General features: G+C 37.8%; 1 protein-coding gene across 1 annotated transcript in view; it reads left to right on the top strand.

Annotated features, from left to right (window-relative positions):
- The first annotated feature begins 564 nt into the window (after positions 1–564).
- Adarb2 (adenosine deaminase RNA specific B2 (inactive)) overlaps positions 565–25,615 on the top strand; it is a 564,895-nt gene continuing 539,844 nt past the window's right edge. Inside the window, exon 1 of the mRNA XM_055613205.1 lies at positions 565–664. Within this exon, the coding sequence (XP_055469180.1) occupies positions 565–664 (100 nt within the window). The remainder of the gene's footprint in view (positions 665–25,615) is intronic.

Raw genomic sequence — 25,615 nt, 5'->3', positions numbered from 1 at the left:
AGTTCAGGGTGGTTGTGGCTCCCGCTGATGACTCTCTTCTTCCAGCCGGTCCTGGGCGGCTCCATCCATCCAAATGGGAGCTGAGTTTGCAAGCTACCAGAGGCGGTGGAGCTGGTGCTGCTGATGTCAGAGCCAGAAGACAGTTGTGATTGGATCTAATTAGACTTTGCGGCAGCAAATAGAGGAGCTCCCTGCGTGATTGGCTTTAAAGTGGACGGTGCCAAACAACTCGCAGAGGCGCAAAAGTAGCAACCCTGCTTTGGGAGCCCAGACGAGGAGGAGGGAGCTCCAGGGCGCTCAGGACGCGCGGGAGAATCTTTCCCGGAGCTTTCTGCCTAAGAAAGGGCTCAGCTTCCAGGCGTGCACACAAGGCGTTTTTGGCTCATCAGGAACCAAGAGACGGGGCAATTAGAGAGAAGGTGCTTGCTGCCAAACCCAGTCCTAAAAAGTGAGCCTGCTACTTGATTTGCAAAACCAGAAATACTGCCTCCGCGGCTGCAGCATCAAGAATAAAAAAGGTGAAATTGTTTAAGGACCGGCTTCTCCCTGGGTCTCCCGACTGGCATGGCATCTGTCCTGGGGAGCGGCAGAGGGTCTGGAGGGCTGAGCAGTCAACTCAAATGCAAGTCCAAGAGGAGAAGGAGGAGGAGGTCCAAGAGGAAAGGTAAGAAGCTCGCTATGCGAGCGCACGCGTGCCTGCTGCAACTCTCGCCTGTCTCTCCCCTCGTCCTTCCTAAGATCTTGGTGGCCGCTTGTCTGTTTCCGCTTGTCATCTTCACTTTAGGATGCTTCTGGAATGTCCACACTGAGTAGGGCACTTGTGAGTTCAAACCTCTTTGTAAATAGCCAGAGGACTTTCCTCAAGCCAGGACGGTACACAGAGCCAGCTAGCCGCTCAGCGTAAAACACTGAGAAGCGAGCTTGGAGGGCTGAGCAGAGGAGCATCCATCCTCTGATGCTGGGTACCACCGTCCCTACTGGAGACTGGAGGCTGGCACTTAGACACACTTGGAGCCCACAGTATCACAGGGTGCCAAAAGAAACACTCACTTAAGCCAACACACATAAAAATGAGGGGATGAGCTCTCTCCCCAGCTCCTCCCATCCAAATTGTCTCAGAGGAAAAAGAGGGCAAAACCCTGACAATCGCCTTCCCAAACTGGCTTTTTTCCCCCTTAGTGAGTGACATATCCCGTGGTCGTGTAAACACTAGCACAGACAAAGAGGACAAGGCATGTCCTTGCAGAAATTACTGCCTGTAAAGAAATAAACACTGTCTTCTTGGTAGGGGGGGAAAAAAAGAAAGAAAAACAGAAAGGAAGAAAATTAAATTTTGCAAACCAGAAAAGGAGAGGCAACTGGATCGTAGGTTGCAGCTGACAAACTCGGGCTGTGCCTCGTTATTGAAATTTCTGGGAAAGGGCTTCACAGAACTTAGTCAATGTCACCACCAGCGCGGGGCTTTCACACAAGGGTTTGTGTCAAATTAACAATTTCTCCAACGTGGTAGGCAGAGCTGTAGAATGCATCTTTAGCCTGTGTGCATTCCACAGACAGATTAAGATGATTCCAACGCTATTCCTTCTTTCTCAGAGAGAAACTTGCATTGATCCTAGCTCCTTGTGAGTTGGTGGAAGTTCAGTGTTCCCACCAGTACCTGAAAGGTGTTTTGCTTTTCTTTTAGTCTTTAAAGTGCTCACAGAGGTGTATGGAGCAGACACAATTTAAGTGAGTTGGATTTTTAAAAATTGTTTTCATGCAGGATACATTGTGAGACAGGGTACTAGCGCTTCTAGAATTTCTATCTAGAGTAGATATCTTAGGGAGCCTAAGATAACTTTCCTCTAGATTGTTTCCTAAGTGCTTGCCAACCGTCCCTGAGTCCCATATAATTTCTAATAACATAAAGTAACCAAACATAAAGGTCCGAAGCAAACAGTCCTTGACGGTGATCACCCATCAGGACTCCTGAGACTAACGGAGATTGGACACCCGCCTCTGAATGTTTCAGAGTCTATAGCGTCAAACGGGATGGTTTCATAATTGTACTTCAATTTTTAAACAGCTCAATTGAATGCTTGATGTTCACTTCATTATCTGAAAATATTTTGAAACTGGCTTACTTCCCTGATCTCTTCTATGCCTATGTGCTACTGAAAAATGACATGGATATTAAGAAAACCACCGCTTTCAACAGTTCAACAATGACTATCACTTTTCTAAGTTAAAAAAAAAAATGTCTTTACGCTCCAGGTGTTCATGTCTCCTGATTTTTTACAGTTTGCTTAGCTGTTTAGAAGAAAAGCAAATGGAGCAGTATTTGCAGTATCACAATCTGTAGAAGTGTAACCTAAAAGAAATCCTCATCTTCCTTCATTTGGTTTAGCACGAAGTGTCAGGCATACTAACTTAAAGAAAAAAAAATTCTGGAAGGAAATAAAGAGAAACTCAAGAAAGTTTTCATAGTTTAGTTTAGTATGAACTATACTAGGGTAGCCCAAAGTAAAAATTTAACAGCAAATATTTGATCATAGTAAGCCTCCAAATTTTCATAACAAAGGCAATAGGTAATCACATACCAGTCTCTATTGTGTGCAGACCTGTGTTTAAGTGGCCTTTTCTGTGGTACCTGCCAACTGCTATTGTAGAAGGACAGTCAAATGAAGGTGTTAGACATTCACTTTTACTGGAAAAGTTAACAACGTAAATATACATAATTTAAAAAAGGCTAGCATACCCAGCTACAAGAGAGAATAATTTTTTTGCACCTCCCAGAAAATGATAAGTTTATACGGAACACCTTGTATGACAAAGTCACATTTCTTTTACTCCATAAAGAACAATGATGTCTTTAAATTCTATCTTAATAATCATATATCTTTACCAAGATGGAATAGCATAGCTACATCTTTTAAGCCTATCCAACATGAAAGAGGATATATGCATGGGAGAATATTAAAGAATTATAGGAAGGTTATTGAGTAATAAGTGCAGATGCTAATTATAATCATAGATTAAACTACCCTCACAAGTTAATAAATATAATTGTGAAAAATGTATCCGTGCATGTATGTTTCTAACCCATCTATCAGACTTCATTTTTTTAAAAGTGAATCATAGCATTAGTTGGTCAGTGCGAAAGGCTTTTTATTTATTTATTTATTTATTTATTTATTTATTTATTTATTTTTTGTGTAGACTTGAAAGGTGTCTTTGGTGTGATGTGTTATTTATGATCCAACAGTCTATGCTTTAAACAGAGACATTCTAGCTGCAGCTTAACTGAGGTAATGATAGGACATGATTATTAGTAAATGCAATGCATCATCTTGGAAGTGGGGTCACTTCTCTCATAGGGTAGGTTTCTGTCAGGAAGAACTACATATATTTAAAGATCTCAAAGCAGAAGAAAAACTTAGTGACAGAACATGACTCCTGGGGTCACATAGCAGAAGCCCACTTTTCTCTGCCAGATAAACTTTAAAGAAGATTCTTGGAATAGATCTCTCCACCCACGATCTCACTTTTCTTCTTTTACTGAGACCTCAGGCCATTCACCTTTGCATGGTCTCCCTACGTGGAGCCGTGAGTTAGGGTTTTCTTTAGAATTCATATATAAGTGGTTTACACTGTCTAGACAAATGGGAAATGTGAATATCTTACTTTTATACAAGACATAGACAAGCAAAACAAAAGTACACTGAGAAGGACAGGCATAGCATCTCATTTTCACACATGGGAAGTAGGGCCTGAGCCCTTTGATGTGTGGAATGTTGTAGTTTATTTTCTGTCAATGTCACTTAGAGACTTTTGGAAAACAACGGTTAACAGAGACCATCACCTGACATCGGCAACCACCAGAGTATTGCTTTCAATAGTACATGGAGAGAGCTAAAAGATTGCACTTTATTTCATAATTCGTGAAGAATTATATAGTTTGACTATCAACAATTTCATTTATTCTGTGCTTTATAAATAATAATTCTGCTTGCAATAGAAAAATAACAATGTGTAAACATTGCAAAAAAGCATTCATTTTAACCTCAAAAAAATAAAGGTTAAGATTCAAGTTTTTTCGTTGTTGTTGTTGTTGCTGTTGTTGGTTAGCAGCAGATCATTCAGATAGTCTAAGAGGAAGAACTCCAAAAATTCAGTGTAGTTCATAAAAATAAATCAGGTAAAATGTAATCCCCAACCTTAGACTAGCAAGATAATATGTTTGAAGAATCTCATGAATCCACCTTGGCATTCTCATTTATTGAAATGGCACGTTTTCTGTGTTGTGCATGTTTTTCTTTTTGTTGTTATTGTTAGGGTATTCCCCTCCCCCCCCCCAAAAAAAGCTATACATTGATCTGAAATTAATTTTTCAAAAGCTATTTAAATACATAACCCATTATTATATACAATGTACAAAATACAAGTTGCTGAACATTTAAAACAAAAATCTCTTTTTAACATAGACCTATTTGGAAACAGATTGGGAACCGATACCCATTCAAGGTAAACTGAAGGACACAGTTTATAGTGAGGTGTATCAATACATCTTCCATCAACTAGAAAAGGACTTTGGGGAAGTATCTAAATGGCATACAAGTACTAATTTGACTGGTCAGTTGAGTTGAGCATTGATACATAATGTGTCATATTTGGATCATTAGACAACAAAAAAGTTGTCTTGAAATTGAGCTCTTGATCCAGGGTGCTTGGGTGTATAGATCTTTAGGGGACTGGGAGTGAATTTTGGAAGCACCCCCAGGAGGCAGATCCACAAAAGTATATACCCAGCAAGGTGCTGGGTAGCGGAGCAGCCTGAGAATGTTGTGAAATGCAAATAAAAAGTTGGCAAAGGGGACGTAGTAAGTGGAACAGATGGATGGCAGACGCCAGCTTGTTGTGAAATGAAATTCCATGAAAAATTAATGAAATAGAAAGATTGCGCACTGGATGAGGGTGCCGCGGCCGCGTCGCTCTCTATCCCCTGCAATGCTTTAGTAATCCATGTGGCTGTCATCTCGGCTGGTAAAAGACAGCCTGTCTACACCACTGGCTCTTATCTCGCTCGCTGACAGCTCAAGAGGAAGCAATGGATTTCAGGATAAAAATCAAATTGATTAAACCAACTGTTAGTCAGGATCTAATTGCACGAGGGGTTTTTCTCCTTTTGTCTCTCTTTTTAAAATTTATATTAGTGCCTCTGGTTTGTAGTGACCCAGGTAATAACAGTAATTTGAGATTTCTTCAAAGGCATTATGTGTGATGGGTGAACTTGAATTTAAAATGAAAGTATGAAATTCATGTATCCTTATCTAAATAGTGGCAATAGGGTTATTGCAAAAAAGCCATCTCAGAAGAGTATTAAATAAGGAAATGCACAGTGAGTGACAGGCTGTATTTTTTGAGACACAGAAAGGTAACTTATTATGAAAGCATTGTATTTAGTTTAAAATCTATATGTGCATATATGTATGTTACTATGTGTGTGGATATATGTGTATTGCTATGTGAATGTATGTATCTAAATAGCCAAGACTGGAAACATTGGATCAATTTTATATCTGTCTGTATCATTTTCTAAAAATCTTACAAAGCCTAAGTTGGAGGGTTTTTTTTTTTAATAACAGAAATGATTTAGAAATACCTTAAGAATGAAAAAACATTATTTGACTCTTTGTTATTTATAAATCGTATTTCTAAACAGATGTTGCTGTGACCAATCCGGGTAATAAAGAATCGTAAACAAGATTTGTAAAAGGGCAGATTTTCTTATCATGAAGAAGATATTCAAAACCAATTTGAATAAAATTAAAGCATATGTCGAGTTGAGTCATGAAAATCACGAATGTCCTTTACAAAATAGTCCAACTATTGAATGTTAACACTTTCCATGTGGTTCTCTGTGACCACAAAATAATTGAACAAAATAAAAGCCTGAGAAAATTAAAGAGACACAGCAGTGCATACTGGCTGATGGTGTCACAATCCTGATTCTTGCTGCTTGGGGTTTGTAGATAACATGAATCTAAATTAACCCTTAATTTTCAATTAAATGATTTTCTTTGCTGAGAGGAATATATCCTGTGAATTCTTGATTGTGTAAGTATGAGTTTATTTATAGCTGTTAGTAATTATTACTCAGTTTGCCAATATCAAATAGAGTGACATGGTTTTCAAAATAAGAATAAATCAGAAAAAAAAGAAGTTCCTTATAAATTCTGGAAATACATACATCTGACAGGCTCTAGGTAGACCTTAGAAAGTGGAAATGAAAAAGGTGCTTTTAGACTTTGCAAACTCATGCACAGATCTATGTTTCTACTTCTGTCCCTTGCTAGCTTGGTAACAAAATATCCTTGTTTAGTGATTAAGATTGTGTTCTTCTTTCCATTTTTTTATTTTATTATGTTACAAGAAAGTCAAGGGTTGTTGCATCTGGCTACTTGGATGTCTTTAAGTAAAGTGAAAAGCACAGCTCTGAGCTCTAAGTCTGCAGCTGAAAATGTGTAAGTGAACTCAGTTTCACAGGAATCACACCCAAGAATTAGCTGATTTGCTTATATTTTAAGAGAATTTTAGTTTCTGAAATGAATCTGGCCATTTGCAAAAGCAGCAGATTTTTTTTTCTGGTAATTACGTATATTATAATAAAGGGTTAATGGAATCACCTGGGTCGTCTCTATACATACTAGATATTTAATTATTTATTATTTAGTTATAGATATTGAGTATAAAAAGCAGTAGAATAATTTTATTTTATTCTTTTATTGACTGTGAATGAATTCCATTCAGTTCTGGTTTCTTGATGGAAAGTACCTAGTAATTGCCCCCTTTGTGTTATGAAATGCAAATATATTATAATTTATTATCATCTGTGTTAAATTATAAAAATTTCAAATAGTTAATGCAAACAGGTTATATATATATGTTTTTAAGAAAGACATAAAAATTATATTATGTTTGAGTAAAAACCTATGTGACAAATGAAGCCATCCTAAAAACAAAGAAAAGTAGTATTTGTCTTAAAAATTGAAAGGAAAATACAGTACAAATGCCCAAGCAACTTTATGCTGAAATGTCTTAAAGACGAGGACTGAAAGCTTTTCATGAGCTCTGAATACTTCAGATCATAAGACTAAGGGTGCCAATCTGCTTCCAATGTAAAGGACAATTAGAACAGTTATGTGTGCTTAACTGCTAATCATTCCACTGTGAACTCTCCACCTGAAGCCTCCCCACACCTTGTAAAAGCAACCGCTCCTGTAGCTGAGAAAGAAAGATCTGTTACGTGGATACAAAGGTGCAGCAGTGCAGGGGTTATTTTTAGTGTGAGGACTTAGTTCTTACATTGATACTCCAACTACAATGAGGTTACTGGTCATTACATCAGTTCAACAGAAAAGGACTCACATCACAGACCCAGGTTTCTTTTTGTGGTGGTTGTTTCGCTACTCCAAGAACAAATATTAAACAACTCAGAGGTTGATTGTTTTGGCATTCAAATAATAAATAAAACAAGGTGATTCAGAATATATTCCTAAACTCTCTTTTTCCAAAGTCTTGAGTAGGTAGTGTGAATCTAATCTGAAATGATAATCATAACACTTTAAGATGAATTTGTGTGAAATGCATTTAAACACCTTATCCTTAATGTGCTTTGGATAATTTCATAGATTTAATTAAACTTTGCTGCTCTGTTTATTGGATATGAAATCTGTGGTTCTTTTTGCCTCATCATTTTGTAATGTCTTACATGGTTTCTCAAATATGTCTTCACAAAATAGAACAGAGGTATGGACACTTGTTCCTTTATCACTGAAGCATATCTTCAGTGGAAGATGCTAATCCTCATCAAATTCCTGCTTAGGGTTAGGAAGAAAGAAAAGTGGGGAGGCGAATGATTCTAAAAATAATTATCAGCTAGTGTAAAGCACATACTTCAGATTTCTATAGCTGTTTGAAAAAAAAATGAACTATTCTGCTAAAAAAAATACATTAGTCAATGTATTTGTGGATAAATGCACTATTTCTTAGAAGTTTAATTGCATTCAGAATAATGCAATTTAATAAACACGGCAGAAATGTCAGCAAAATAGATTTTGACCTCCTCCAAACCCCAAGTCTAGCTGGGTTCACTCATCCCTGTCTGTAACAGATGCTGAGCTCACATTGGGCTTGTGGCTGTGAAAACAGCTGTGGTCTTAAAGGAGAAGCCCACCCTCTCAATATTAGACTGTGCTGAAGCCCAGAAACCTAGATATAAAATATTTAAAATATACACACAGAACTATTTCTTAAAGTCTACTTTATATATTTGAGGGATGAGCAAATAAATTATTAAAAAACAGTATCTTTTTCTAATCCTGAGATAGACAAAAATATTGAAACATTTATTTGTGCTTCACCTCAAAATAATTACTATAGTTAGAACTTGAAGGAAAAACAATCATCCAGGTTCTGCTAAAACTCTAACTGAAACAGACATTTAAATCCATCCAGTGTATGTGGTTAAAGTAATTTTTTTAATTTAAATAATCTTATCTTTCAAATTTTTTTCTGCAAAGAAGAATCATATTACAGTAGAAATCATTTGTTAGGTGTCTAGATGAAATAATAGGCTATGACAAACATTTGAAAAACCCCTGAGACAGTAGCACAGGAAATACACTAACTTTGACAGCCCTTCAAACACACACAGAGCAAACGATGCCATGTTTAAAAGTAGTTTTGATGTGTGGTAACATATTACTCCAATATCAGTACACCAATCCACTTTAGGGTGAGCAAATCGGTGCATATTGAAATTGAGAGATATACTTTTATTACTAAGCACATAGGTAGAAAACTTCTTTATCCTTAAGACTAACACATTTAAGTGTGCGTGTGTATCATTTCATGTAATCAGGAGAGTTTTAAATCCACTTTTTCATTTCGTGAAAAGTGAATCACGACACAGCTTTGGTGTGTAGCTAATGAATAGAACTCAAGTCATTAAATTGTGTGCTTGTGTGCTTTGTGTAGACTGCTAATATATGCATGTGGCATACAGAAATGCCGGGCTCAGGCTTTAAAATGCAATAAATGCTTATTGAAATATTGAATATTAAAATGTCGAAAAAATAATCTACTCTGAAACAGCAATCATCTATTATAAATTCTGAAAGAAATCATATACCGAAATAAAATCTTGGCTACATCTGAAAATATAAACACTGAGAAATAGTGGAGAAAAGACACTGGTTTGTGGTTATATTTCATATTCTGAGGAAAGTATTAATTGTTTAATTACAAAAGTTCCAGGGAAACAAAAACTGAAATTTCCTTTTGCTTATATTTTACATGAAGAAAAACAAATATTTTTGTCTTTGCCACTAATAAAATGTAATCCATCTTCTTACATCATGAAAAAAAAGAAACAACACAAGTGTACAAAAGGGTTTTAATGGAGAACAAAGGACACACAGACAAAAGACAGATGGAGGAGATAATTTAAAAGTCTCTTTTCCTAAGCTTGATTAAGGTTCATCTCTCTTGTCTTGTATTTTATGTCGTTTTTAATACACAAACGTGCATGATTTTAAAATATGAGCCAACCTATTCGCTTCTGCTGCTTGCCCAACTGCTAGATTTTGCCTTAAACAAATATGACCATGCAGATAAGAACTGTGTTTGGTACATTTTTATTACCCTACATATTTAGTAATGTGTAAATATGTCTCCGTTTCCTAGGATGGGTTAATTTGGATACTACCAACACCCAATAAATAGTGTTTTTCTGTAAGTTTATAGTACATATCAAGATACAAACACAACTGTGTCAAATGAAAGCAGGGAATGACAATAACCCGCTATGAACCCACACAATGTTAGACTTTATGATACTTCTAAAAAGAATATATGCTCAACGTACATTTTAAGCTTGTATTAAATTCCCCATCTGTATCACAGCCCCCTGTATAATGAGCATACACAGCGAATTCACAAAATCAAAGATCACCAAGGAGGATGAGTTGCTTTTATAAAATGAGTACATCTTGCATTTCCTTTACTTAAAATAAAACTTCCTTATAAAACTAGGCAATCAAAATATAACATTGCTGCCCTTTCTATGGTGTCAAAACTCATAAACTAGGAGGAGCTGCAGAGATGGCTCAGAAGTTAAGATCACTGCCTGCTCTCTCAGAGGACATGGGTTCAAGTCTCAGAACCCACATGGCCCTTCACAGCCATCTGTGACTCAAGTCTCAGGAGATCCAACAATGTTTTCCGGCATCCAAGGGTACTCACACATGTGGCACACAGACATACATGCAGACAAAATAACCATACACATAAGTTTTTAAAAATTTAAAACTCAAAGAAAACTTATTTCAAATTTGAAATAAGACAAGGAAAGGATTAAAAAAGGGTATCTGGGAGGGACAGGAGGTGAGAGAGGGAGTGCGGAAATTGTTGGAAAGTATTCTGATTCTATTCTAATTGAAATGTAATTTTAAAAAGAGCTTCTAAGATAAATAGTAGGAAAATAGAACATTTTCTACCAAAGTATGTACAGGTTGTGTGAGTTATAAAAGCTTATGGAAAGAAGGGCAAAATCAGTGAGAGCTCACAAGATGGCATCCATCAAACACCTTTGGGACAATGAATTGAGAATAGAATAGACTATTCTGATCTCAGATGTGTGAAGATATGTGTGGGTGAAAGGAGGGTGATTGCTACCATCTTCGTTATCATACCTCCTGAATGGGTGTCCTTGTGTGCTCCTTTGTATCCTCTGGAATTAACACAATGATGTCACTGTGAATTATCAGTAAATATTTGTTGTAAAATTAACTCATGTGTAGATTGTGTATTTATAAGTGGTTCTGTCTCCTTTATATTACAACAGAGTTACATAACTCTGGAGTTTATCCCTCCGACAAACATTTGTTAGATCCTTTTATTTGTCAGTCATATAATAAATAGTAGAGATTAAACAATGTAAGCCACGAAAATGTCTCAAAACATCCAGAAATCAAATCCCAGTGTGTTCTGTCTTCGCTGTCATTCATATAGAAGAGTTATTTTACAAAACTCCCCTTTCAGAAAATGTGGGAAGCACACTCCTATTGTTTCCTGAATTAATTCCTTGATGATTGGCATGCTCATTGCTCACGAGTATTTTTCATGTAATAAATGAAGTGAAACCAAAGACTCAACACAGTTAAAAGAATCTTAAGTCTTTCTCCATGAGCCAGCCTTCTTAGACAGGTGCCCGTGCAGCCACAGAGCAGATTCTTTTCCCTGCTTCCAGTTTTAGCACCTCTCTCTCTCTCTCTCTCTCTGTCTCTCTCTTTGTAAGGGACTAGTTCCTGCTTCTACATACACAGTTACACTTCTTCCTCCTATACCTGTGACCACTCAACTTCCTTCTCCAAAATGGTCCAGGCAGTGGCCAGGTGCCAACACCATCCTTACCTTGGTGCACCAGCAATTGTATAACACAAAATCCTAGCACCAACCAAAAGAGAGTAATTTAAATTGCAGTCTGTTGCTTGCAATGTAAACTAGCATTTTTTGTGACCAAGGATAGATTAGGTCTGCTTAGAGGTCATATATAGAGAGATGTATACCTATTTGTCTAATGCAACTTAAGAACAGTTCATCTATATAATCAGTAAAGATGTCTGCACTCCCTTCCACTTCACTCAATATGCCAATATGTCGAAAACTTTTTTTAATTTTATTTTGTATTATTTATTAATTACACTTTATTCACCTTGTATCTCCTGGTGGTTCCCTCTCTCCTCTCGTCCCAATCCCTCTTTTTTCTCCACCATCTGCATGCATGCCCCTCCTCAAAGTCCACTAATAGAGGAGGTCTTCTTTCCTTCCTTCGGATCCTAGTGAATTAGGTCTCATCAGGAGTGGCTGCATTGTCTTCTTCTGTGGCCTAGTAATGTTGCTTCCACCTCAGGGGGAGGTAATTAAAGAGCAGGCCAATCAGTTCATGTCAGAGACAGTCCCTGTTCTTATTACAATGGAACTCACTCGGATACTGAACTGCCATGGGCAACATCTGTGCAGGGGTCTTAGGTTATCTCCATGCACAGTCCTTGGTTGGAGTATCAGTCTCAGGAAAAACCCCTGTGCACAGATTTTTTGGTTCTGTTGCTCTCCTTATAGAGTTCCTGTCTTCTCCAGATCTTACTGTTGCCCACTTCTTTACTAAGATTCCCTGCACTCTGCCCAAAGGTTGGTCATAAGTCTCAGCATCTGCATTGATAGTCTGCAGGGCAGAGCTTTTCAGAAGTTCTCTGTGTCAGGCTCCTGACTTGTTCCCTCTTTTCTCCTTCTTCTGATGTTCATCCTCTTTGCCTTTCTGGATAGGAATTGAGCATTTTAACAAGAGTCCTCCCTCTTGATTAGTTTCTTTAGGTGTACAGATTTTAGTAGGTTTATCTTCTATTATAGTTCTATATAAGTGAGTATGTACCATGTGCGTCTTTCTGCTTCTGGGATAGCTCACTCAGGATTATCTTTTCCAGATCCCACCATTTACCTGCAAATTTCATTACTTATTTGTTTTTTTATTGCTGAGTAATATTCCATTGTACAGATGTACCACAATTTCTGTATCTATTCCTCCACTGAGGGGCATCTGGACTGTATCCAGCTTCTGGCTATTACAAATAAATCTGCTATAAACATAGTTGAGCAAATGTCCTTATTGTGTACTTGAGCCTCTTTTAGGTATATGCCTAGGAGTGGTATAGCTGGATCTTGAGGAAGTGCTATTCCTAGTTGCCTGAGGAAAAGACAGATTGCTTTCCAGAGTGGCTGTACAAGTTCACATTCCCACCAGCAGTGGAGGAGGGTTCCCCTTTCTCCACAACCTCTTCAGCATGTGTTGTCACTTAAGTTTTGTATCTTGGCCATTCTGATGAGTGTAAGGTGAAATCTTAGGGTCGTTTTGATTTGCATTTCCCTTATGACTAAGGACGTTGAACCTTTCTTTAAGTGTTTCTCTGCCATTCGATATTCCTCTATTGATAATTCTCTGTTTAGCTCTGTACTCCATTTTTTAATTGGATTACTTGGTTTGTAGCTGTTTAACTTCTTGAGTTCTTTATATATACTGGATATTAGTCCTCTGTCAGATAGAGGGTTGGTGAATATCCTATCCCAATCTGTAGGCAGTTGTTTTGTTCTGAAGACAGTGTCCTTTGCTTTACAGAAACGTTTCAGTTTCATGAGGTCTTATTTATTGATTGTTGTTCTTAGAGCCTGTGCTGTTGGTGTTCTGTTGGGAAGTTGTATAATATTATATATTATGAAAATTGATGAAAGTCACTGTTTCAATTCTATTTATTTATTTTTGCATTTAAATGTTCTCTTCTTAAAAATTTTTATTTCATTATTTTTTACAATTTATTCACTTTATATCTCCTGGGCCCACCTTCCCTTCCTCTTTTCCCCCTATTCCCTTCCCCTGGTCCACTGAAAGGGGAGAGTTCTCCTCCCTTACTATCTGATCCTGGCCTATCAAGTCTCATCAAGACTACCTGGGTTTTCTTCCTCTGTGACTTGATAAGGCCACCCTGTCAGGGGGAAGTGATCAAAGAGGAAGTAACAAGAGTTCATGTCAGAGATTGTGCCTGCTATCTTACTAGGAAACCCACATGGAGACTGAACTGCCTATGGGCTACATCTGAGCAGGGGGTCTAGGACCTATCCATGCGTGGTCCTTGGTCTCTTCAGTCTCCCCCGTGCCCAGATTTTTTGGCTTTGTTGGTCTCCTTGTGGAGCTCCTGTATCCTCTGACTCTTTTATCTCCCTCTTCTTCCCTAAGATTCCCTGCACTCTGCCCAAAGTTTGGCTATTACTCTCAGCATCTGCTTCAATACCCTGTTGGGTATGGTCTTTCAGAGGTCCTGTTGAGAAGGCTCTTGTCCTGTTCCCTGTCTTCTCCTGCTTTCAATGTCTATACTATTTGCCCTTCTGAATGAGGATTAAGTATCTTCCCTGGGGTCCTTATTGTTGTTTAGCTTCTTTAGGACTAGAGATTTAGTATGTTTATTCTATATTATATGTCTAATAACCACTTATAAGTGAGTATTTATCATGTGAGTGTTTCTGCTACTGGGTTACCTAGCTCAGGATGATATTTTCTAGTTCTACCATTGGCCTGCCAATTTCAATTTTTCTTTGTTTTAATTGCTGAGTAGTGTTCCATTGTATAAATATGCAACAATTTCTGTATCCATTCTTTGGTTGATGGACATCTAGGTTGTTTCCAGATTTTGGCTATTACGAATAATTTTGCTATGAACACAGTTGAGCAAATGCTCTTGTATGGTGGAACATTTTTTTCTTTTTTTGTATATGCCCAGGAGTGGTATAGCTGGGTCTTGAGGTAGTGATATTCCTAAAACAAAACAAAACAAAACATAATCATCTCCTTAGATGCTGAAAAAGCATTTGACAAAATCCAATACCTGTTTAAAGTCTTGGAGAGATCAAGGATACAAGGCACATGCCTAAATACATTAAAGGCAATGTACAACAAGCCTATAGCCAACATCAAACTAAATGGAGAGAAACTTAAATTAATTCCACTGAATTCAGGAATAAACCAAGGCTGTCCACTCTCTCCATATCTCTTCAACATAGTACTTGAAGTCCTTGCTAGAACATTAAGACAACTAAAGAAGTCAAAGTATCTCTGTTTGCAGATGATATGATAATATACATGAGTGACTCCAAAAATTTTACCAGAGAACTCCTTCAGCTGATAAACAACTTCAGAAAATTGGCTGGGTACAAAATTAACTAAAAAAATAAAAATCAGTAACCCTTCTGTCTATAAAAGACAAATGGGCTGAAAGAAAAAAATAGGAAACCAACACCCTTTGCAATAGCTACAAAAACTATAAAATATCTTGCTGTAACTGTAACCAAGCAAGTGAAAGACTTCTATGAAAAAATACCTCAAGTCTCTGAAGAAAGAAATTGAAGAAGATATCAGAAAATGGAAAGATCTCCCGGTGTTAATGGACAGGTAGGATTCACGTAGTGAAAATGGTGGGTTCTCTGGTAAGGGGAACAGGGAATGTCTCTGACATGAACTTAGTGGCAGGCTGTCTGATCACCTCCTCCTTGGGGTTGCAGCCTTGCTGGGCCATGGAGGAGGATGCAGCCAGCCTCGATAAGACCTGATAAGCTAGGGTCAGATAGAAGGGAAAGAGTTCCTTCCTTATCAGGAGACCAGAGAAAGGGCATAGGAGGAGAAGAGAGAGGTTGGGTGGGACTGGGAGGAGATGATGGACGGGACTGTAGAGGGGATATAAATTGTAATAAATACATATATAAAATGAAATTTTTAAAAATGGCCATCCTACCAAAATTAATCTACAGATTCAATGCATTTCCCACCAAAATACCAACACAGTTCTTTACAGACCTTGAAAGAGCTATTCTCAATTTCATACAGATAAACAAAAAAACCCAGGATCACCAAAACAATCTTGTACAATAAAAGATCTTCTGGAGGTATCTCCATCTCTGATCTCAAGTTGTGCTATAGAGCAACAGTAATAAAAACTGCATGGTACTGGCATTAAAACACAATGGTGGATCAATGAAATCGAATCAAAGACCCAGAAATAAATCCATATAGCTATAGACACATGATTTCTGAAAAGGAAGCCAAAACCATCCAATAGAAAAAAAGATAGCATCTTCAACAAATAGTGCTGGTCTAACTGGATGTATACATGTAAAAAAACACAAATAGATCCATATTTATCACACTGCACCAAAGCCTAACTGGATCAAAGACATCAACATAAAAGTAGACACACTAAATCTGTTAGAAGAAATAGTGGGAAAGAGTCTTGAACTCATTGGCACAGGAGATAACTTTCTCAAAATAACACTAAGAGCTCAGGCTCCATGATCAGTATCAAGAAATGGGACCCCGTTTACTTGAAAAGCTTCTGTAAAGCAAAGGACACTGTCAACAAAAACAAAATGACAGCTACAGACTGGGAAAAGGTCTTTACCAACCTTACATTTGACAGAGGGCTAATATACAGAATATATAAAGAATTCCAGAAATTAAACACTAACATACCAAATAATACAATTAAAAAATAGGGTACAGAGCTAAACAGAATTGTCAACAGAAGAATATTGAATGCTGGAGAAATACTTAAAGAAATGCTCAAGTCCTTAGTAATCAGGGAAATGCAAACAAAACAATTCTGAGATTCCATTTTCCACCCATCAGAATGCCTAAGATCAAAACCTCAAGTGACAGCACATGTTGGAGAGGCTGTGGGGAAAGAGGTATTATCCTCTATTGCTGGTGGGTGTTCAAACTTGTACAATCATTTTTGAAATCAATCAGGAGTTTTCTCATAAAATTAGGAATATCACTGCCTCAAGACCCAGCTATACCACTCCCGGGCATATACAAAAAAAAAAAAAAAAAAAAAAAAACTGTTCCACTATACAAGAGCATTTGCTCAACTATGTTCATAGCAGCATTATTCGTAATAGCCAAAATCTGGAAACAACCTAGATATCCATCAACCAAAGAATGGATACAGAAATTGTTGCATATTTATACAATGGAACACTACTCAGCAATTAAAACAAGGAAAAACTGAAATTGGCAGGCCAATGGTAGAACTAGAAAATATCATCCTGAGCTAGGTAACCCAGTAGCAGAAACATTCACGTGGTAAATACTCACTTATAAGCGGTTATTAGACATAAAAAAAATTGTCCATTTAATTTAGATTTCAAATTTTCTGGCATTATAGGCTTTTAAAGTAGGATATAATGATTCTTTGGATTTCCTCAGTGTCTGTCATTTATCTCTCTTTTCATTTCTGATTTTGTTGGTTTACATAGTGTCTCTTTGCCTTTTAGTTAGTTTGGCTAAGGGTTTGTCCATGTTGATTTTTCTCAAAGAACCAGCTCTTGGTTTCATTGATTCTTTGAATTTTTTTCTTTGTTTCTAATTTATTTATTTCAGCCCTGAGTTTATTTCAAGCCATCTACTCCTCTTGGGTGTATCTGCTTCTTTTTTTTCCCCTAGGGCTTTCAGGTGTGCCATTAAGTTGCTTGTATAAGATGTCTCAAATTTCTTTATGAAGGTACTTGTTGCTATGAACTTTCTTCTTAACAATGCTTTCATTGTGTCCCATAAGTTTGGCTATGTTGTGCCTTTATTTTCATTGACTTCAAGGAAGTCTCTAATTTTTTTGTTGTTGTTATTTCTTCCCTGACCCAGCTGTCGTTGAGTAGAGAGTTGTTCAGTTTCCATGTGTGTGTAATCTTTTTGCTATTTCTGTTATTGTTGATGTCCAGCTTTAGACCATGGTAGTCTGATAGGATACAAGAGATTATTTCAATCTTTTTGTATCTGTTGTGGCTTGCTTTGTGCCCAACTATATGGTCAATTTTTGAAACGGTTCTGTGAGGTGCTGCGAAGGTATTCTTTTGTGTTTGAGTAAAAAATTCTGTAGACCTGAAGATACCTGATAAAACAGGGTCAAATGAAAGGGGAGGAGGTCCTCCCCTATCAGTGGACTTGGAAAGGGGCAGGGAGGAGACCAGGGAGGGAGTGTGGGGTTGGGGAGGGAGAGAGGGAGCGGAATACAGCTGGGACACAGAGTTAACAAAATGTAACTAAAAAGAAAAATAAAATAAAAAAAAAAATTCTGTAGACATCTGTTAAGTCCATTTCATTCATGACCTCTGTAAGCTTTGTTATTTCTCTATTTAGCTCCTGTCTCAATAATCTGTCCCTTGGTGACAGTGGGCTGTTGATGTTTCCCACTATTAATGTGTTGGGATATATGTGTGATTTAAGCTTTAATAATATTTATTTTGTGAATGCAGGTGCCCTTGTATTTGGGGCATAAATGTTCAGTATAGTAATGTCCTCATAATAGACTTTTCCTTTGATGAGAATGAAGTGTCTTATTCCATCTCTTTTGATTAATATTGGTTAAATGTCTATTTTATTAGATATTAGGATGGCTATTTCCTCTTGCTTCTTGGGTCCATTTGCTTGGAAAACCTTTTTACAACCCTTTGCTCTGAATTAGTGTCTATCTTTGTTGCTGAGGTGTGTTTCTTGAATGCAGCAGAATGTTGAATACTATTTCCACAAATATTCTGTTAGTCTGTGTCTTTTTATTGGAGAGTTAGTTGAGTCCATTGATGTTAATAGATAATAGTAACCAATGAGTGTTATTTCCTTTCATTGTGGAGTTGGTGGTGTTACTGTGTTTGTTTGTTTTCTTTGGATTTCATTGTGAGGTTATCTATATTCTGTGTTTCTTGAATGTAGTTGATCTCATTGGGTTGTAGTTTTCCCTCTAGTATCTTCTGTAGAGCTAGTTTGCTGTATAGATATTGTTTAAATTTAGTTTGTTGAGGAATATCTTGTTTTCTCCATCCGTGTTGTTTGAAAGTTTTGCTAAGTATAGTAATCTTGGTTGGTATCTGTGGTCTCTTACTGTATGAATGATATGTGCTCAGGTCCTTCTGTATTTTGGAGTCTCTGTTGAGAAGGTTTACCTTTATATGTTACTTGGTCTTTTTCTTTTGCCACTCTTAGTATTTTTTCTTTGTTCTGTTAATTTGGTGTTTTGATTATTATGTAGCAGGAGGAATTTCTTTTCTGTTCTAGTCTGTTGTTCTGTAAGCCTTTTGTATGTTTAAGGACATATTTTCTTGAGGTTGAGAAAATTTTCTTCAATAATTTTCTTGAAAATATTTTCTGGATCATGAATCCTGAAAACTTATTTTTCATCTATTCCTATTATTCTTAGGGTTTTTTTTTTCTTTTATGGTGTCCTTGATTTCTTGAATGTATTTTTGTCTGGAACTTTCTATTTATATATTTTCTTTTAGAGATGTATCAATTTCTTTAATTGTATCTTCAGTGCCTGAGATTCTCTCTTCCATCTCTTGTATTCTGTTGGTGATGCTTACCTCTGTGGTTCCTGATCTCTTTTCTAGGTTTTCCATCTCCAGAGTTTTCTCAGTTTATGTTTTCTTTATTGATTCTAATTTTGATTTCATGTATTAAACAAATTTATTCATTTCTCTCACCTGTTTGATTGTAGTTTCCTGTCTGTCTATGATGGCCTTTGTTTGGTTGGTTGTATTTCCCTGTATTTCTTTGAGAGATTTATTTGTTTCCTCCTTATATGTCTCTAATAACTGCATAAGTATAAATTTAAGATCATTTTTCTGTGTTTTACCTGCATTAGTATACCCATTGTTTGGAGGTTTCTGGTGCAATCATGATGTCCTGGTTTTTTGTTGATTGTGTTCTTACACTGGCCTTTAGCCATCCGGTTGTCCATAGCTTTGGCTCTTTGTTCCTGGAACAAAAGACACAGAACAGAGTCCACCTGTCTCTGGAGTGTTCAGTAGGGAGGTACAGAAACCCAAGAATGGTGCTGATGATTCAGATGCAGCTTCAAAAGGTAGGCTGCAGGTGGGAGGACCTCAAAGGGAGAGGCAAAGGTGTGAACACAAGTGCAGGTGAGGGAGCAGATGCCTTGTAGGGCTTGGTGGGCACAGGGAGCAACTGTGTGGTGCCCCAGAAGGGAGCTGGGCTGTGGCTTACAGGCCTGTTCTACACTGGGCTCCTGGGACTCAGATTCATCTGGGCTCTGCCATCTTGGATCTGGGATCCATATGATTCTATTATTCATCTGGTCTCCAAAGAGTGGCCAGCAGAACCATGGCTTGGAGGCTACGATGCTGTCCCAGGAATCCTGAAACTGCCCTCATGGGAGTGGGAGAGATCTGATGTCTGGCTGCTAAAGCCAAGTGTCCCTGGATCAGGGGTTCTGCACTCACCAGACTATGCAGAAAGTGCAGGAGACACACAGTTTGCTAATCCTGGACCTGAGAGACCAACAGAGGGTATCTGGAACTGGTAAGCCCAACTCCCAGGATGCCCCCTCCAGTCCAAGAAGCACCAAAGTCATTTCTATGAATCCAGCTCCCTGTCTACTCTCTGGTCTCAGAGTCTCAGATCCTATGTTCCTAATATACGGTGCACACTAGTTGCCGCCATCTTGGATCACTTGGTTGGAGGTTGTTAAGGCGAAGCTAGGACTATTTTAGACATTTCCTGAGGCCCCTTTCTCCTGCGTTGGGGGAGGAGGTTTATGTCCAGTAACCAGTTGTTCTAGACTAGCAGTCATTCTCCAGTGAGAGATTCCTTCAAAACAGACCAAATATATCTGGGCACAGGGGTTTTTTCTGAAACTGTTTCTCCAACCAAGGACCATGTATGGATATAACCTAGAACCTTTACTCGAACAAAGCCCGTGGTAGCTCAATAACCAATTGGTTTCCCATAGTAAAGGAACAGGGACTATCTCTGACAGGAACTCAATGGCAGGCTCTTTGACTCCCCACCTCCCAAGGAAGGAGCAGTCCTGCTAGGCCACAGAGGAGGACTTTGCAGCCAGCCCTGAAGATACCTGATAAAACAGGGCCAGAAGAAAGGGGAGGAAGTCCTCCCCAATCCGTGGACTTGGAAAGAGGCAGGGAGAAGCTGAGGGAGAGAGGGTAGGATTGGGAGGGAATAAGGGAGCAGGATACAGCTGGGATACAGAGTTAATAAAATGTAACTAATAATAACAAACAATAAAAAAAAATTTGGTTTTCTCAAGTGTATAATATACTGCCCAGTTCCCCACCTCTACTGAGGAAGCTTCCGCTCTTGCTGCTGCCTTTACCCTACTATTTCTATCTAAATAGCTTGCTTCTTGGTCTCTTTATCTTATATATGTGTCATTCACATATCTGTCTACAATATATATTTTCTTTCTACAATATATATAAGCAGGAGACATATAGGGAACCCACTCCCAAAATTTAGTATCTGATAACAAAGTTCTTCGCTATGAGTTATGGTCTTTAACTACAATGATATGACTGCAGTACATATGTCTGGGTATTTATTTATAATTTACTGGACTTTTTTCAAACCTTGAGCATCATAGTAGCTAAAATTGTAGTGGCAGATTTAAAATCAAACAATGGGTTGTGTGTTATTTGCTATTTGTATATATTTCTTCAAATAAATAATACATTGTTTACAATTTGGATATTAGTGCCCAAGCCCCTTCATTATGGATCCATTCAATATTAAATCTGATGTGTCTCAGGAAATGGCCCTTACTCTTCTCACACTTGGATATTGGTTCCACTGTCTGTGTTCTAGCTGGGTTATTCCTTCAGCAATCCCAGAAGAGCTTGACTCCTGTCACTCTACCAGGAAGCTCTACTTCCTCATATCAGCGTTCCTATCACCAGTGTCAAATATCACCTGTGACATAGAACATGCAAATTTTATATGAGTGCCCTGGGATTATCTTCCCTACTGAAAACACTGTTATTCTCCCATGCATCTCTCCCACTACCCTGGCAAACCATTCCCTCTTTGATCTGCCCTGGCTTTATTTTTTCTGAATCCATAGTACCCACTAAAATGTTTTCCTTATGCCTCTAAACCAGTAGTTTGTGATTTACTTATAATTTTTGCAAGAAAGAATGATGTCCTAGTCCGGACTAGAACAGAACTCCAATTTTTAACAACAGTAAATAAAAAAATAATCAGAAAATGAAAACCATGAGTAATAAGTCAATAGAAAAACTATGTATTACTCTCTGAACTATAGATTTTGCACTTTACTCCCACCACGGGAAGAGTAAACTGATCAGAAGAGTCAGAAGAGAGGGTGCTAAAGAGATGGCTCCAAAGTTAAGAGTGTTTGCTGATCTCCCAGAGGGCCTGACTTCAGTTCTCAGCACCCACATTAAGGAGCTCACAACTCCTGTACTCCAGCTCTACAGAGTCAAAAGGCTTCTTCTGGTCTCCACAGACACCAGAAGATGTGGTATTAGATACACTCACATACACACACATGGAGAGAGAGAAACGGAGAGAGGGGAGAGAAACCAAAAGTTCACAAAACCAGAAAATCTATTTTTAAAACATTAAACTGAAATATATTAGAGATCAATATAATATAAGAGGCACTTCATTCTAAAATGTTGAGACCTTTTCTTACCTTTCCATATGGAGATTTATTGCATTAGCAGATATAATCTTCTTCTAATATTTACTTAACATTTACATTGTTCTGAGTTTAGGTCATCTCATTTAATCCTCCTAATGAGGCTATAAAGTAGTGATGTGAGCTATCTTCAATTCTCAGAGTAGGAAAAATATGCAGAGGTGAAGAAATGTGCTTGAGGGCACACTTTCAGGGAATGGCTACTTCAGGCATTATGACTGTCCTCAGTCTCACTGATGACCCACTGATTTATCAAAAGTTCTGCCTCTACTTTCTTGGGTTCAGTACTGTTCTCCTCACAGAGAGTATCAAAGAGCTGGAGTTCCCCACTTTTTATTATTGAATATATGTGTGTGTGTCTCTATGTGTGCATGTATACCTCATGCCTAGGGGTGGGGTGCCTAAAGAGACCAGAGACAGTGTTGGGGCCCCTGTAACAAAGTTGCTGCTGATTGTGAGCTTTAGTGTGTAGGTAATGGGAAACAAATCTAGGTCCTCTACAGGAGGAGAAAGTCTATTAATCATTGAGCAACCTCCACAGCCCCAGTTCTATTTTTAACATGGAATTTATCTTACCTAATTATTTTATTATCTTATGGTACCCCAAGCTTTTCAAAGAGCCTAATAGAAACAAATACCACAGTAAGACAAAAAAAAGTAGAAAAGAGACATTACAGCACACTGCTACTATCTCATGATCTTTGTCAGGTCATCATGGTGATGTTCACAGGAGAATGCTTAGTGGTCCTCTGCATCTTGGGGCACCATATCCTAAAAACATCATTGTGTCAGTTTCATATACTTAACATTTGAGAATGAAGATGAGCTTGCAGGAGATGTATTATTTTGTCTCAAAGTGAAAGAGGCTTTCAGCTAGTAGTGAGAGTGTATCATTCCACACAAAAGACCGGATAACAGCTTTTGGAATTAGAAAAATTAACCTGTCAAGAACTGTTCACCTTATGGCACAAACATAACTATAGCCATAGAGATCATAGCTGAAACCACATAACTATTGGAGCGAAATATATGTGTACAGAGTTTTAGGCCTAAAATGTGCCATTTAATGTAAGGTCCCGAAATTATTCTCTGCTATACAACTTCTTTGCCTAATAAGTATAGTAAGATGGAAACGCAATCATGTGGAGTATGTTTTGATCAATTCAACTCTTCAAACATCCTGTTTCTAAATATTGTTACATACTGAACACAACATATTAGATGTCCTAAATGTATATTTGGGGAGTACATTGTTTGTCATTTGCATTCTTGTTTGTCGACTTAATTACATCTGGAATTAACTAACTTCCTCATAGGCTGTGTACACCTATGAGGGAGTTTTCCTAATTAAACACCTCAAAGAGGGAAGACCCACCTTTAATCTGGATCTTTTGCTGTGGGAATATCTACCTTTAATCCGTGCCACACCCTATGGTGTCAGCCTATAGACAGGACATGGAAGGAGGAAATTCTTGTACTTTGCCTGTTAGCCTCACTCGCTCCAGCAAGCCCATTACTTCACTGGTGTTAGAACCTGCTTCTTTGGGATTCCAGCTCTACTCAAAACCAGCTGAGAAACCTCTCCTTGTGGACTGAGTGACTCTGGATTCTTAGGCTTTCTGTTGGTAGACCACCAGTGTTGACTAGCTCACCAACCACTCTAAGCCTCTCTTACATATGAGTCTATCATTCTATCAGTTTTGTTCCTCTAGATCTAGAGAACTATCACTTATACACTACTGCATCCATAGCAGGCAGAATATCACAGTTCTGTCACTTTGAAGACAGTTCCTAGACAGTAAAGCCAATGGTTATGTTATCAGAACCCTTTCTAGAAACAGTACCTCTGCCTCTGAAATTTCATAAATTCTGTTTTCAACACTTTAAAAATCCCTTATGGATAAACCATAATATCTCCAGGGATATGAAATCTTTGTAGAAAAGATTCCATTAAGATCAGATTTCATTAAATGATGGCCAGATGTTTTTCTTGATTGGCCTGTCATATCCATGGCCATTGAATGGGATGGTACACAATTTGTAAATTTTATCATGTTCTGTCTTATTTGCTTATATCCATGGCTTCTCTGAAGTTCCTCATTTTTAGTTAATAGTGGTGAGAATTGGCAACATTTTGAAAAGAATTACCATTCATGTCATAAGTAAAAGAAGGACAAGATTTTTGCTTCCTTGTGATAGCTTCCTCAACAAGTAGAATTAGTCTCATGTTCTGTTTTTGGTTTTTAATATAAAAAGATTTAAAACATGAGTAACTAAGCAACAGTTTTCGTTTTATGAATAAGGATACTTACACCTAAAGAATGAAAGTTGCAACTTTAGAAAGCTAGATGGGAAAATGAGCTGAATGGTGCTTGCCACAGAAATACGAGGACATCAGTTCAGATACCTGAATATCACTGAGAGGACTTTTCTAAGAAAACAAATCAACAGACAAAAATAAATCAAAAGAAAAACAAAGCAAGGTGGAGAGACTGTGCTTTCCTTGTAGTCTCCTGTAAATATATGTTTAAGCGCACACAAGGGCCTTCTTTTGTGAAGTTGTATGTGGTGGGTGGGTGTAGAGACCAGAAGTCATAGTTGAGGGTGTTCCTATATCACTTTCCACCTTACTTTGTCCCATGGTTTGAAAATACACAAACTTTAGGAGAGGATAATCTCTGAGCAAGAAAATTAATTATCATTTAAGGGACTCCTAGGAGGGCATTTCCAAGCTGATTTTCAAACCAGTCTCATTAGCAATATGTTACTGATGGCTGTCACATAGGGACATAACAAAACAGGCTTTGGGGGAGAATTTTCTACTTCTCTTTCCAAGAAGATTCTGACGAACAGCAGCCCAGTTAACCTTGCTTTACCAGTCATCTATGTGAGTGTGTCTGTGCTTGGGTTTATACTTATGCCTATAATCAAGTATATACCTGTATAGTCACACCTTCCCTGTGCTTTCTTGTCACCAGGTAACAGGAGTCATACAGCAGATGTACATAACACACACACCATACAGAAGAGAAATCTAGATGCATCCAATTGTCATACTAAATTCAAACAGTTTACAATTGAATTAAAGCATGTTATTTCTTCAGCAAAATTCAGCATCCAAAGTCAAATACCATGTGTATATTTATCAGGTTTAAATAGATATTTGTTTATCGTGCATTTAAATTTATGATGAACTCCCCATTACCTTGTGGATGTATCTCGTTGGTGCTTGCAAGCAGTAAATTTTCCATCTACTTTGATGCATAAACAATAAGCTTAATGATTCCGTTTCCTAAGCTTAAGTTTGTCCTGATTTTATGCTGCCAATACAAAACCATATAAAATATCAAAATGAAGCCTTCGGTAAACATATGTTGATAAGCACACGTGTCCTGCTTCAAATGTAGTTAGTAAATGAATGAGGAGTAGGTTAAAGGGCTAAATCAAAGGCAGAATAGTAAAATGGAACATTTGAACTCAGGGTGTTTGTGACTGAGTCTTGCTGTGCCACG

The sequence above is a fragment of the Psammomys obesus genome, unplaced genomic scaffold (genome assembly GCF_907164565.1).
Source record: "Psammomys obesus unplaced genomic scaffold, mPsaObe1.curated_primary_1811, whole genome shotgun sequence".
Lineage (NCBI taxonomy): Eukaryota > Metazoa > Chordata > Mammalia > Rodentia > Muridae > Psammomys > Psammomys obesus.
Note: the sequence above shows the minus strand (reverse complement) of the source record. Positions and strands in the feature narration are given on the sequence as shown.